Genomic DNA, 14,377 nt, shown 5'->3' with positions numbered 1-14,377 from the left:
AAAAAAAGATGTTCTATTTCCAGTTCAAATATCTAAACATTCCTAAATTAAGATTACTGGAGAAGCAAAATAACTAAAGATATTAAGACGTGTTTACTGAAAAATGGTTCAAGTTTGTGCTTGAAATAAGAACAAATATGCCAATGGAGTCAGAAAAATAAACTTAAAACAATAATATTATTTTTATTTTTATGACTCCATTGTTTTTGTTTTAAGTATAAATTTTTCAGCATGTAAGACGTAATATCTTCAGTCATTTTGCTTCTCTGCTTCTCACATCTCTATATTTCGATGATGAGTTTCCTATGAAAAAGTGAAGTACTCTGTGTTTCATGTAACACATTTTGCATCGTTAAAATGCCCCAAATTAGTGCATCAAATGTGATAAAAGTCTGCCGGTTCTGCTTAGCACTCGACTTGTGAAAGAGGAGAATGTAATGATCTGTTATTGAACACCTTCATATCGCTCTGATAAACGTTTTGTTCTTATAAAGCCGTCATACGTGCTTCATCTGCATGATCTGAATCCTTTCCCTTCCTATTTTATGTCATGAATGGGTAAATCCAGGCGTAGTTTGACTTTGCCTCTTCAGTCGACAGCACTGTAAAAAAGAATTGTTGGTTTAACTTAAAAAAGTAAGTTATCTGTTTGCCTTAAAATTTTGAGTTCATTGAAATTAAAAATATGAGTTAACACAATGAAGGCTACTGGTTTAATCAACAGAAACTCTAAATATTATGTTATCTGAACCACATTAATTATCTAAGTTGATTGACAAAAGAAAAAATGTTGTGATAAATCATGAAAATAATTTAGCTTAATATCTGTCTGGTATTGTTTTTAAAGAAAGTGCCATTTCAAGTTGATTTGCAGATATTACCTTGTGAAAAAGAAGTATTAAATGTGCATGTAGTGTATTTCTAATCTTAAAAGTATATATTTAAAAAAAAAAAAAAAAAAAAAAAACTGTAATTGCACACTGTAAAAAATTATATGATCAGTAAGTCATGGCAACTTTTGTTTTTACATTACTGTAACTTATCAAAATCATTTAAGCAATTTCAACTTGTTTAAAGAGTAGGTAACACACACATTTTCTGCCAATCTCATGTTAATCTTGAGTACCTATAGAGTAGTATTGCATACTTCATATCTCCGAAAAGTCTTTAGTTTTATCATATTTATAAAAGATACATACACTGTACCGAGTCTTTCCGAAAAAAGCCGAGCTCCTGGAGGCGTGCCGTGAGCGGAGCTAAAGAGTGACGAGCGCGCGCAGCTTCTGCGTAGAGATCATTAATAAATAAAAAGGGAACAAAAGCGTTTGTGTTGTTTACATTTTATGCACTTGCGCGCCGATTGCCAACAAAACACAGACATCTGATGCAGTTTTACTCTCCGCCCGCGATCTGCAAATCCAGCGCCGAACTGGGACTTGTTTACAAAGCATTCATCACCGAAATCCCGGGAACAAACAAACATACGTGCGCAACTCCTTTGCTGCCCCGGAAAAACAAACTTCATCCACTGTTCCCTTAACGCTGGGATCTTTGGGAAGCTGAAAAAGATAATCTTTCCCTCACAACCAAAAACACACTCCTTCGGTGACAGGAGCTGCGTCTCATTTCGGAGGCTGCGTCCTTCGGAGATCGCATTTGAAGGCTGAATACTTCATCAAGGATGTCATATTTAAGAAAAGTAACCGTAATAAAATTGACTGACATTCATTGTGAGGTGTAAAATACTGTCATTTCTTTCTTACTTTGCAATCTAACAGTTATTTTTCTTAAATGAGACTGCCTCGATGATGTGTGCAGCCTTTAATGTTTTACGAGATTCAACTCGTTTTTTTAAGTCAGCAACTGAACTTAAGTTTTTAAGTTGAAATAAGTGACATTTTTTTTAAAACTCAGATAAAATATGAATGAAATAAAGGGCCACTTAAGTGTACTTAAATAGAGCACACTTTCAGGACTATGTTTCTTAACACACTTAAGTACAATTTTAACAAGTGCACTTCATAAAACTGACAAATGACAAGTTTTACCTTAAAATCTTTGTCGTGCTTTAAAGAAGTACACTCATTTTGATATGTTGACTAACATAAAGCACATGTACTTGATTATAATTTGAACTGTAATGCGTTATTTTATATTACATTTAACGTTAATATTTTTAAATGTACTAAATTACGACTTCATCATATCAAATGTGTAATTTCAAATCTATTTAAATATAAGTTTCAATAGAAATGACATTACAATATATTTTAGTTTGCCATAAATGCTTTTCAGTGCAGTTTAACCACATTTTAAAGACAATAGAAGTAATTAGGAAATTACATTACAAGTCCTTCTTAAGTGGGTCAAAAAAGCACTTAAAATAGTCTAACTAATTGCATTCAATATAATTATAAATTAATTAATTAATATTTCAATTATAATGCATTTTCATTTAACTGTAAATAACATGAAATTATTCTGCTTTTCTCCATGTTCATCTTTCTTTAGTGTGTAATGTTGCTGTTTGAGCATGAAAAAGTTCGTCTCTATATCAGTGTCAGTGTGTCTGAAACGCCTCCATCTTGAGTTTTCTTCACAATATTCCTCATTTAAATAATTCATACGCAGAATAAAGGGGCGGGGCCTGGTTGAGTTAGTTAGTAGTGTGTTGAAACTGGCGGTTATAGTAAGGGGCGGGACATTTCCCAAACACCAATCACAACACACTGCTCCAGCCGACCAATCAGAGCACATTGTGCTTTTCAGAAGGAGGGGCTTCATAGAGACAGGAAGTGAACAGAGCGTTACTGACAGACTGGGAAGAGAGGAGCTGAACAATGGAGAATATGAGGAAAATAATCAACATTCAAGCAGGAAAACCTGCTCTAGTAGAGCACAAAAACAACATCAAGACTATATAAAAGAGCATAATGTGGCAAACTGCTCAGGAATGCCATCGCTGTGCAATGATGTATTGTAATCTGGAGAATATGGGACTGTTTAGCTGCAAAGATTAAAAAAAAAGGCCTGTTGCATAACCAACATCTTGACTGGCTGCTGTTGTGAAATGCTCGAAGATTTAGGTCAGTACCTCAGAACAAGGTACTTTTGTGCATTGAGCGGTGAAAAAATGAAACAATACATATTTCTCAGGATAGTTTGACCTTTGACCTTTCTGATGCTAAGAGATCTTAAAGGAATATTCTGGATTTAATACAAATTGTGCTCTATAATGTCAGTTTCAACTCGTTCCTCAGTTAGAGCAAAAATTGTGATTACAGTATCACACTGTAAGTCATGTGACGTAATGTGATTTCTCACTGCTGTAATGTTTGATCTGTGTTTTTCGCATGCGTTGCTTACAGTTGCTGCAATATTGGACCAAATGAAATCAATCAATCAATCAATAGTTCAGATATATTCTGAACCTTCGCTGGCATGATAAATGACAATGTTGTCGCGGCCAAATCATCACACACAAAGACACACAAATGTTTGACAAAAAGCATCAAGACACTTCATAAACATAATCCATACTACATTCAATGGAGATTTTCAAACTTCCGCTGATAGAATGTTCAGCAGTCACAATGTAACCAGTGGTGATTACATCATCATTGATTTTGCATAGTGACTTGGCAGTGATTGGCCTTTTTCCTTGCATATATTACTGTCTTTATGTTCTTCAGTATTTTTGTCCTGATATTAAGTAGATATTAAGATATTAGAAAATAAGATATTATTTTTCAACCTACAAGACTTAATATCTAAGTCTTGTATGCTGAAAGATTGATCATGAGTTTAAGCTTAAAACAAGAAAAAAAAAAAGGTCATGAAAGGGCTGTGTAAGCAAACTGACTATTTATTACTGATATTTCCAGATGTTTTAGGTTATTTTTGGTGCTTGTGAGACACAAAGACGTTTCACATGATGCATTAAATGCTATCAGTTCTTTTGGTCTTGTTTATTATCAGTTTTCCCATGAATATGGTCTGGATAAAGGAGCACACCATCAGAATCGTAAACAAATCTTCCCCCGGAACCCCTGGAGCATTTACGACCAGATGTCAATGTGTGCTTGTGGGTAGATATGCTTTTAATTTAGCGATGCAGGGAGTTTCCTTTAATCAGAAACAGATATACAGCTACCTACGAGCCATGAAAAAAATAACACATATTTAAAAATGCCTCATTTGTGAAACGACACATTTAGAGCAACAGTGTAGCAGAACAGCATCACTTTATTTCGATAGTCCACTTTAGACATTCTACTGACTACAAGTAACTACATGTCAACTAGTAGTCACTGGAGTATAGATTATCTGTTTAATATCTGAAAAACACTTTATTTTAATGCTCCCAACAGATATTCTATTAACTACAAGTAACTACATGTCAACTAGCAGTCATTATAGTATTAGTGCTTAATATCTGCAAACACTTTATTTTGATGCTCCTCAACAGACATTCTACTGACTACAAGTAACTACATGTCAACTTATTCTATTAACTCGAACCTAACAGTCTACTAATACTCTAATGAGAGTTAGTTAACATGTAGTTGCAAAGTTACTTATAGTTAGTAGAATGTCTAATGTTTACTATAACGAAATAAAGTGTGACCCACTGATTTTCTGGATTTGAAGAGGCTGTGATTATTTTATAATGGCATTTAAAAATCCAATTTGTTTGGCCCAGTCTCCTTTGGGACTCTGGAATATTCATTATTGATTTTTATGTATTAATATTTAATCAGTTTCTCTGAGCAAGTCATTTTAAGTAGAAGGAAAATGAATGAAAATCCTTTTGATTTGGATGTTTGTCTGTGTTTAAGTGACAGACTCTAACGCTGTTCCCAGCGTCTCTTTCCAGTACAGTCTTACTGTAAGATAAACGATTAACTAAAAAACACCACCACCGCTTAATGTTATCTGAAAAATGCAAAACTGTCAATGTAAAACCAAATTTGGCTGTTGCTCTATCCAACCAGATGGAAACCAGCTACACAGGGATGAGAATAGCAGACATTTGTAATGACATCAAAAAGGGAACTTGCATTTTAGCATTTAACTTTAACATTTCCTCAGAGAGATTTCAAAAAATTCTTCAGTAAAGAGCTCTGATCCACGAACCAAAGCGGCAGATAAATCACAACATTACAAATATTGATTTTAAACAGCCTATAAGACAATCGGGAAAAAAGATAAACAACTTTTTTAATGAAAAAAATTAAATGAACTATAAAACAATCTAAAAGTACAAAAAATATACATACTGGTTTGGTGTGAGCACATGGCTTGTCATGTTTGTTTCTATGTGCCATGTGCTCTTGGTTCATATAACCCAATAATCAGATAACAAGATTACAATATTACATGTTTCAAATAAAAGCCCATTTTCTCTGCGTCCTCGCCTCATCCCTTCACCCAAACCTAACATACGCCTGCAGTTTACTGAAATAAGAGGGACACAAGCTGCATTTCTTCATCAGTCAGCTGAGATATTTGTTTCAAAATAAAGAGCAAGAATTTCTGATCTGGGATCTGTTCACTTCATTCTTGGATCCAGATGTGACATGCAGTGAGACTTCTGCATGTGAGCACACGCTGCTGACGTGAGCTGCAGATATTCTGGCCGGAGAACTTCTTTTCTTGGCCCTCATTATAGAAACCTGAGTGTTTGTATCTCTATGTATGCACACCGTTCTTCATGACTAATGACTGTGTGTGTGTATATATACTGTATATATGTATATAAATAAATGCTGTTCTTTTGAACTTTCTATTCATCAAAGAATCCTGAAAAACAAAATGTTCACCACTATAGAAGTTTACACAGCTATGACGACTTCAGCTTCTGAGAAGCTCAGAAATGTGAAAAGGGTCAATTGACAATGAAAATGTTGCTGTAATATCACTAATGTGACTGCACTTTTAGCTCAACAGATATCGGTATTAGGTTTATCTGTGAGTGTTCTTATAGCAGCAGCCGTCACAACACTGGCAGATGGCAGCTCAGCACCCGCCGGCCAAACTGCTCACAATCACTGCTCAGTGTGCCTGGCAACGGCACACACTCACACACACACACACACTGCTCAGCGTGCCTGGCATTAGCTTTCCTCCACTCACACATGCTCAAAATGACATACACTGACAGTGAGTGAGCTGCCTTGCTGACTACTGCCTATATAGGAAGCTGTCTTCAAAGGGAGCATCTTAACCGACATAGAAAGTGACTAGTGACCTTAAATCCCAGCTAACAGGGAACGTTCTGGCAAGGTTCTCTCAAAGTTATGAACAAACGTTCTTCCGGTAACGTTAATAGAATGTCCGTTCCAGTGTTATTTTAGTATCATTCAGATACAAACTCCAAAACGCATTTCTTTACTGACAAATAAATGCATAAAAAATATCTATGCATCTAGCACTCAGATTTAAATAATTAATTACAATAAATGCAAGCTTAATTCAATTGTGGAAACACATTATGAGAAGAGCAGTGGACTACAGGAAGTCTGAGACTATCTTTAACTTGTTTCCTCTCAGGTGCAGCTATTGTTACCAGAGAACACAGCAATATTTAATCAAGAAATATAGCTATAGCAATGCCTAAAAAAGCCCTGGTATCCACTTATTGTAGAATATCCCCAGCAACACCTACAAATGCCATAGGAACCACTTAGAACACCCCATCAACTACATAGCAACACCCTAACAACCACTCCGAAAACACTCAACACCTACAAATGCCCTAGAAACAACTTATAATACCCCACTGACCACATAGCAACACCCTAACAACCATTTAGAAAACCCTCAACACCTACAAATGCCCTAGAAACCACTTATAATACCCCTGGACTACATAGCAACACCCTAACAACCACTTAGAAAACCTTCAACACCTACAAATGCCCTAGGAACCACTTAGAACACCCCATTGACCACATAGCAACACCCTAACAACCATTCCGAAAACACTCAACACCTACAAATGCCCTAGAAACCACTTATAATACCCCTGGACTACATAGCAACACCCTAACAACCACTTAGAAAACCTTCAACACCTACAAATGCCCTAGGAACCACTTAGAACACCCCATTGACCACATAGCAACACCCTAACAACCACTCCGAAAACACTCAACACCTACAAATGCCCTAGAAACCATTTATAATACCCCATCAACCACATAGCAACACCCTAACAACCACTTAGAAAACCTTCAACACCTACAAATGCCCTAGGAACCATTTAGAACACCCCATTGACCACATAGCAACACCCTAACAACCACTCAGAAAACACTCAACACCTACAAATGCCCTAGAAACCACTTATAATACCCCTGGACTACATAGCAACACCCTAACAACCACTTAGAAAACCCTCAACGCCTACAAATGCCCTAGGAACCACTGAGAACACCCCATCGACCACATAGCAACACCCTAACAACCACTCCGAAAACACTCAACACCTACAAATGTCCTAGAAACCACTTATAATACCCCATCGACTACATAGCAACACCCTAACAACCACTTAGAAAACCTTCAACACCTACAAATGCCCTAGGAACCACTTAGAACACCCCATTGACCACATAGCAACACCCTAACAACCACTCCGAAAACACTCAACACCTACAAATGCCCTAGAAACCATTTATAATACCCCATCAACCACATAGCAACACCCTAACAACCACTCCGAAAACACTCAACACCTACAAATGTCCTAGAAACCACTTATAATACCCCATCGACTACATAGCAACACCCTAACAACCACTCCGAAAACACTCAACACCTACAAATGCCCTAGAAACCATTTATAATACCCCATCAACCACATAGCAACACCCTAACAACCACTTAGAAAACCTTCAACACCTACAAATGCCCTAGGAACCATTTAGAACACCCCATTGACCACATAGCAACACCCTAACAACCACTCAGAAAACACTCAACACCTACAAATGCCCTAGAAACCACTTATAATACCCCTGGACTACATAGCAACACCCTAACAACCACTTAGAAAACCCTCAACGCCTACAAATGCCCTAGGAACCACTGAGAACACCCCATCGACCACATAGCAACACCCTAACAACCACTCCGAAAACACTCAACACCTACAAATGTCCTAGAAACCACTTATAATACCCCATCGACTACATAGCAACACCCTAACAACTACTCAGAAAACACTCAACACCAACAAAATCCCCTAGAAACCATTAATACCCCATCAACCACATAGCAACACCCTAGCAACCACTCAGAAAACCCTCAACACCTACAAATGCCCTAGGAACCACTCAGAACACCCCATCAACCTGCTCTCATTATGAGCCGCACGACACCCTCACTGTCCTGCATCATCAGATCAGAGCTAGAGTTCACATTCATTTCTCCATTTATTTTTTCACTGCGATTGGCTAATGTCATGCCAGAGTGAAAGCGGCCTAATGTGCATGCAAGCACTGTTTCACAAAGCCTCAGTAAACAGGCGTCAGTGATAGTTGAGGCAGAGCAAGTCTGAAGAGTTCCTTATTAGTCTGAGTGTGTCACTTATTGACTGTTTCCTCTATACTGTCTAAAAATAGCTTCAGTGCTCTCAAAAAGCTGATAGTTAACCGTGTATACCAGAAACACGACCTTTCACACTTTAGTTATTACCTAGATATGGCTTAAGACTAGAAACACACCTGCAGAAGTCTGGCAGCCTCATCACTAAAGAAAAAAGTCTTCAGTCTAAAACATTGTACATGCCGTAGCATGAGCATAATTTTTATTGCTTCAGATGCATATTAGAATGATTTCTGAAGGATCATGTGACACTGAAGACTGGAGTAATGATGCTGAAAATTCAGCTTTGATCACAGGAATAAATTACACTTTAGTATATATTCACATAGAAAACAGCTGATTTACATTGGAATAATATTTCACTGTTTTCACTGTATTTTTGATCAAATAATTGGTGAGCAGAAGAGACTTCTTTTAAAAACATTAACAAATCTTACCGACCCCAAGCCTTCCAAAGGCAGTGTACATGAAACTGACATATGATAAAATTAATTTGAAATAAAAAGTTTAAAAGATAAAGGGAGATAAGGAAAAAGAAAAGGAGAGCAATAAAAGACGAGAAATGTTTTTCTGTATTATGAAGTCCTCTTTGTTGATATAAGCGCTTGGTCTCTTCAGCACGTACAAGAGTTACTATCAGTGTCTGTTATCGTAAACACGCGCTGAAAATAAAGCTAAACATTTATACTAGAACTATGTGAAAAGTCTCCTGAGAAACATTTAGATGTCGAGCCCAAGATATTTATGTATTTATATCATATGATCACTTTTTCACACCGTACTGATGAGGAAACAAACTCAATAGGCCTTAGCTATAGTAGTTAAGATATATTTCAAACGTGTCAAAAGACAAACAGAAGGAACAATGTAAATCTGGCAGATTAAAACACCATTAACAGCAGCAGATTAGTGTTTATCCACTTTAAACGAGGGCTTAATGAACATCACACACTTAATACTGCTGAAGTTCAGCCACAAGATTAATGAGACAGTGGAACATGTTAAAATGGTTAAATCTGCATATTACTAAAAGGCTGAATTTATAGTTTTGTGAAATTCAGCCAAACAGTCGCTCAGATATAAATAAGGATTAATTAAACCTTAATAATATTATCTCTTGAATCTAATGATTAAATTTCAGTAGGCAGGTAACAAGTAAAAGCTACTGAAATTAGAAGAGAAGATTAGAATGTTGGTTTAACTTAAAAAAAGTACGTTAGTTGCCTTAAAAATTTAAGTTCATTGAAATTAAAATTTGAGTCAATACAATGAAGGCGATTGGTTTAATCAACAGAAACACAAAATATTATGTTATCTGAACCACATTAATTATCTAAGTTGAAAAAATGTTATTACATTATTTTTTACAGTGTATAGTACATATTATACAATGGCTAATATGTTTTTGCACTGGGTAATTTATACAAAAATTAACCATGGTTTTATTATAGTAAAAATGTAGTAACCACGGATTTTTGTCACATTACAATTTGTATAGCCACAGTTTTTCTACAAATACGGTTAAACTATGGTTAAAGTAGCAAAACTATGGTTAATTTGTGGTTACCATGGTTTAACTACAGTACAATAACCATGCATGGTAAATTTTCGTAAGGGATGTGCAAATGAAGAAAATCTCTCCAAACCTAATTAAAGGAACCGTACTAATCCGGCCGTTATCAGCAAAGATCCAGAGTTCAACAGTTATTGCTTTTGTCCTTGAGTGACTCGTGTCTGTGCCGAAACTCTTTTGTGTGTCAGATGAACATGCCAATGTGGGTCAATACTGGACAACATTCACTTAACAGACAAGCGGTCGTACTTAAATTCAACACTCGGCACGCACTAAATGCGAGTGAAAATCAGTGTTGGCGAGTGTATGAAACAGTGTCAATCTGCAGTTGGCCGGTAACATTTTTATGAATTATAACAATGCAATGTTGTAAGAACATGAATGTGAACAACACTCGGGACAGCTGACAGGCCAGTGTTGAACCTTCACAAACATTTAAGTCTTACCATTTGAAATATTCAAGTGCAAGAAGACGTGAAAGGGAACTTGTTACTCGTCTCAGACAGCGTGCGAATACTGAATTAAGTTCTCTTTCATGTCTTCATGCTTGAACAGACATATTCAAACAAAATGGCCATCTTGGCAAGTATCCTCGTAAACAAAACGTGCTTTCGGCAGTGTTGCCAGCTGCTCTCAATTGAAAGTAGTAGCTAAAACTGGTAGCTAAATGTCACTCATAATGGCAAATTCATTGATCTATATAAATATGAATAGAGATCAGTGGGCAAAATAAGAATCTAGATAAGGTTTGTCCACGAAGCTGCTAGATTTGTCCCTAAACTTTTGAAAAAAGTCACAAAAGGGGCAGGGAAGTCACTAAATCTAGTGACAAAATCCCTAAATTGGCAACACTGGCTTTCGGTCTTAAAGTGACAGCAGCCTGAAATCACTCACTGCTCTAGACCTGAACAACTTTTGTAACTTTAATAAGGATTAATGTGTTTCATGGCTGGTAAAAAAATACTTATGGCCAGTAAATTAAACTAAAAGTTAGTTTTAGGCCCTGCAGACAAGGATTTGATTAGAACAATAAGATTGATCTGCAAGTTTTGGGATTGTTTGTGTTAAATATTTGGGCGACTGAAATTAATTTTACATGTAGGTCTGTATAATTCAGTTCGTTTTCGTTCTCAAGTTATAAATGATTACCTACAGTAATGGAAAACCTGAAAATTAGTGTCCCAAAAGTAGGAAAAATGACATCTTCACCCTTTATTCAAATATTATTAAAGATTTTGTAGTCATATTTCGTAGTTGTGCTTGGAGTCGATTGTTTTCTTTTATAATTGTGTGAAATAATTTTTGTTTAGACTGTCATACAAAGAAATTATGAACAAAAACACGAGAACCAACTAAATATTAATAACTGTTTATGTTGTAGTCAACCTTTGCTTTTTCCTTCTTTTTTTTTGCATTGTAAAACCTGTAGCTGTAGTTTTTGCCAAATAACTTTGTCAGATAAATACATTTGCCAAGTTTAGGGTTTTGTTCTTCCCTCATATTTAGGTTTAATCGAACTTGTAGGGTCATTAAAAACCTGGATGGATGTTACTTTTTGCATTTTCCAGGTCTGGAAAACACACAAAATACAGAAATTTTTGAACTCAGCTCTAAAAATGATACTTAGCTAGATTTTTTTTTTTTTTTTTAACATGTATATATATTTTTATCCAGTAAAATAAACTTTAAAAAGACAAAATAGTTAAATGCATGAAAAAGCGTCTTCGCATTGGCATCACGACAAGCACAGAAAAAAACACTGAAAGAGATGTCCATCTGAACATTACAGACTTTTATTTGCATTACAAAACAAAAATTGTGCATTCCAAGACGTCAACATACAAAAAAAAACACTGCATGACTTTAAAGCATTTGAGCAAGTCAACCAAGAGATGTTACAAGAGCGAGTCTCTGTTACGTGTCACTCAAATTCTTCGCCCCGCCCCGAAGCCCCGGCGCCTCCTCGTCATCCTCGTCCGTATCAACAAACTTCATCAGAATATCAGTGGTGCGGTTTACAAAAAGAGGAGTACGTGGGCACAGAAAACAAAGGGCTGTACGGTCGTCTGCATTTTTTTGGTTGTCCAATCACAATGCGACTTAGGTCATATTAAACAGCGAAAAGACGTGAAAAAGAAGGCAATGTGGAATGTACAGTGCATAGAAGTGTGGCGAGCGACTTTCATGACGAGCCCGCCTGTTTCTCCTGTTCGATGGCTGGAAAACAAGAGGAAAAAAAGTGTTATTGGGTGTTCATTTTGGGGTTCGTTCCTCAAATGAAAGTGTGCGGAATCTTACTTTCTTTTGACGGCAACGGATTTTTCTCCTGAGTTTCTGTTTTCTTCAGCTTGGTTTTGTCAAAGCTGGTCACCTCCTCGAGATTTGGCTTGTCAGACATGTTTGCAGTAGGTCTGAAATTAAATGGCTTGAGGTTAATGATAAGAAAGAGACACATGATATCCATTAATATTCATATCAGCGACTCATATCAATATGGGCTTTTCCAAATGATTAAAGAACCTAAATGTGCTTTAAAAATGCAATAAAGAACAAAAGCTAAAGGCTTTATGCTGTAATGCAGTAACTGTGGCAAAAGGAAACGCTGCTGTTGCATCACAGTCTTGAGTGTGTGGTACGAAACCACCGCCCTTTCCTGCTCATTCTCTCTCTTATTTCACTTCATATCAACAATTTTATCAGTAAACACATTCTTTCAGCTTTATGCAATGATCTGAGCATATTTGCAGTAACATTTATGCAAAATTTTGAGGGGTAGAATGTAAAAACTGATCGAGCTTGTTCATTCCTGAACAAAGAAACTGCATGCATCTATTGTCTCTGGCACATATATATCGCAACAATCACATTTTTAGTTATACAACCTACAATATAGCGACGAACCGTCACATTTCCTGTAAAATGGATGCATTTATACATTTCGACAATTATGCATGATAAAGCAGCTTCTGAAAACGCAAACCTAAACTATAATTAAAAGATTATAAACAATAACAGGCATGTTGTTAAGCTATATTAATGCATTTAAAATGCAAAAAAGAGAGATTCTTGTGCTTACCAGAGTGTGTTGTAGTTGAAGTGGTTTATTCTCCAGCAGATGCAGCAGTGTGAGGAAAAGCGCAGAATCTCAGCATTTATAAGCAGGGATATGCAAATCACGTGACTGACGTCACCGGACCGTTAGCTGAATCGCTACTTCGTGGAGTCTGCATGGACATATATAAACCAACTGACCAACTAGATAAGAAAATTAAACATTTTATCCGAGAAACCATGTAAACATGAAGGTATTTGAGTATTTAGGAGTGATAAAACGCACAAGGAAGTCGCGTCAGGGCCGTATGCCGAAGTGAACGCGCTCTGCTGTGCGACAGCGACATCGTGTGGACACACACAAAAAATGAAACTATAAATAAATATAGATATTACTACATGGGAAAAACTTTTTTATTGTGTCTTATATTTTGAAACGTTTTCAAAATATCACAAATTAATAAACTGAAACGGTGATGCGGATATACACTCGGTTAAACAACATCAGAAACTGTGACGATCAAGCTGCACTAAAAAACAACAACACGATGTTTGTACTGGAAAACAAGAAAACGATACTGGAGGAAGAACAACGTTTTATTTTTTTGCAGTGTTTACATTGATTCTTTTGTTTAAATAAACGCAAACCTCCTGCCCTTTGTCAGGATATGCTAATAATAAACGCTAATAATGCTAAATAATGCTAAACGCTAATAATGCTCAAAACAAACACACAAACAAACAAACATAGGCCCTATAAATAAATATTATTTTGCGCTAAGTAGGCCACACCAAACGTATAACAGAAAACTTATTGTAGTTGGCTAAACTGGTCTTGACTAACAGGAAATGAATGAGATCAGTTCCTGTTAGCTGCTAGCACACGATTTAGAGACATCTGAGCAGTTCCTTGCAAAATTTGCTGACCTTTCCCCATCATTTTGTGATAAAAGATAGTAAAACAGATGCTCCTTGTGAAATGTTCCTTTGCATCTCTCTCACATGATAAAATACTATAGTATTTGCTATAGTAAAATATAGTAAATTGCTATTATTTACATCACTTTGTTAATGAATGCTACAGCATACTCTAGTATTAACTATAGTGAACTGATCAATAAATACTGTAGTATACTTTAGTTT

The 14,377-nt window shown here is 36.2% G+C and overlaps 1 protein-coding gene across 1 annotated transcript; it reads right to left on the bottom strand.

Moving 5' to 3' along the window:
* Positions 1-11,954: 11,954 nt before the first annotated feature.
* On the bottom strand, positions 11,955-13,514 carry tmsb4x (thymosin beta 4 X-linked). The gene is made up of 3 exons (XM_051904963.1): positions 13,260-13,514; positions 12,482-12,594; positions 11,955-12,400 (listed from the first exon to the last, which is right to left on the bottom strand). Exons 2-3 carry the CDS (start codon positions 12,579-12,581, stop codon positions 12,366-12,368), a joined length of 135 nt encoding a protein of 44 aa, XP_051760923.1. The 5' UTR covers positions 12,582-12,594; positions 13,260-13,514; the 3' UTR covers positions 11,955-12,365.
* Between the last annotated feature and the right edge of the window lie 863 nt (positions 13,515-14,377).

This window comes from Ctenopharyngodon idella, chromosome 9, assembly GCF_019924925.1.
Source record: "Ctenopharyngodon idella isolate HZGC_01 chromosome 9, HZGC01, whole genome shotgun sequence".
NCBI lineage: Eukaryota > Metazoa > Chordata > Actinopteri > Cypriniformes > Xenocyprididae > Ctenopharyngodon > Ctenopharyngodon idella.
This window is presented reverse-complemented; position numbering and strand designations above follow the sequence as displayed.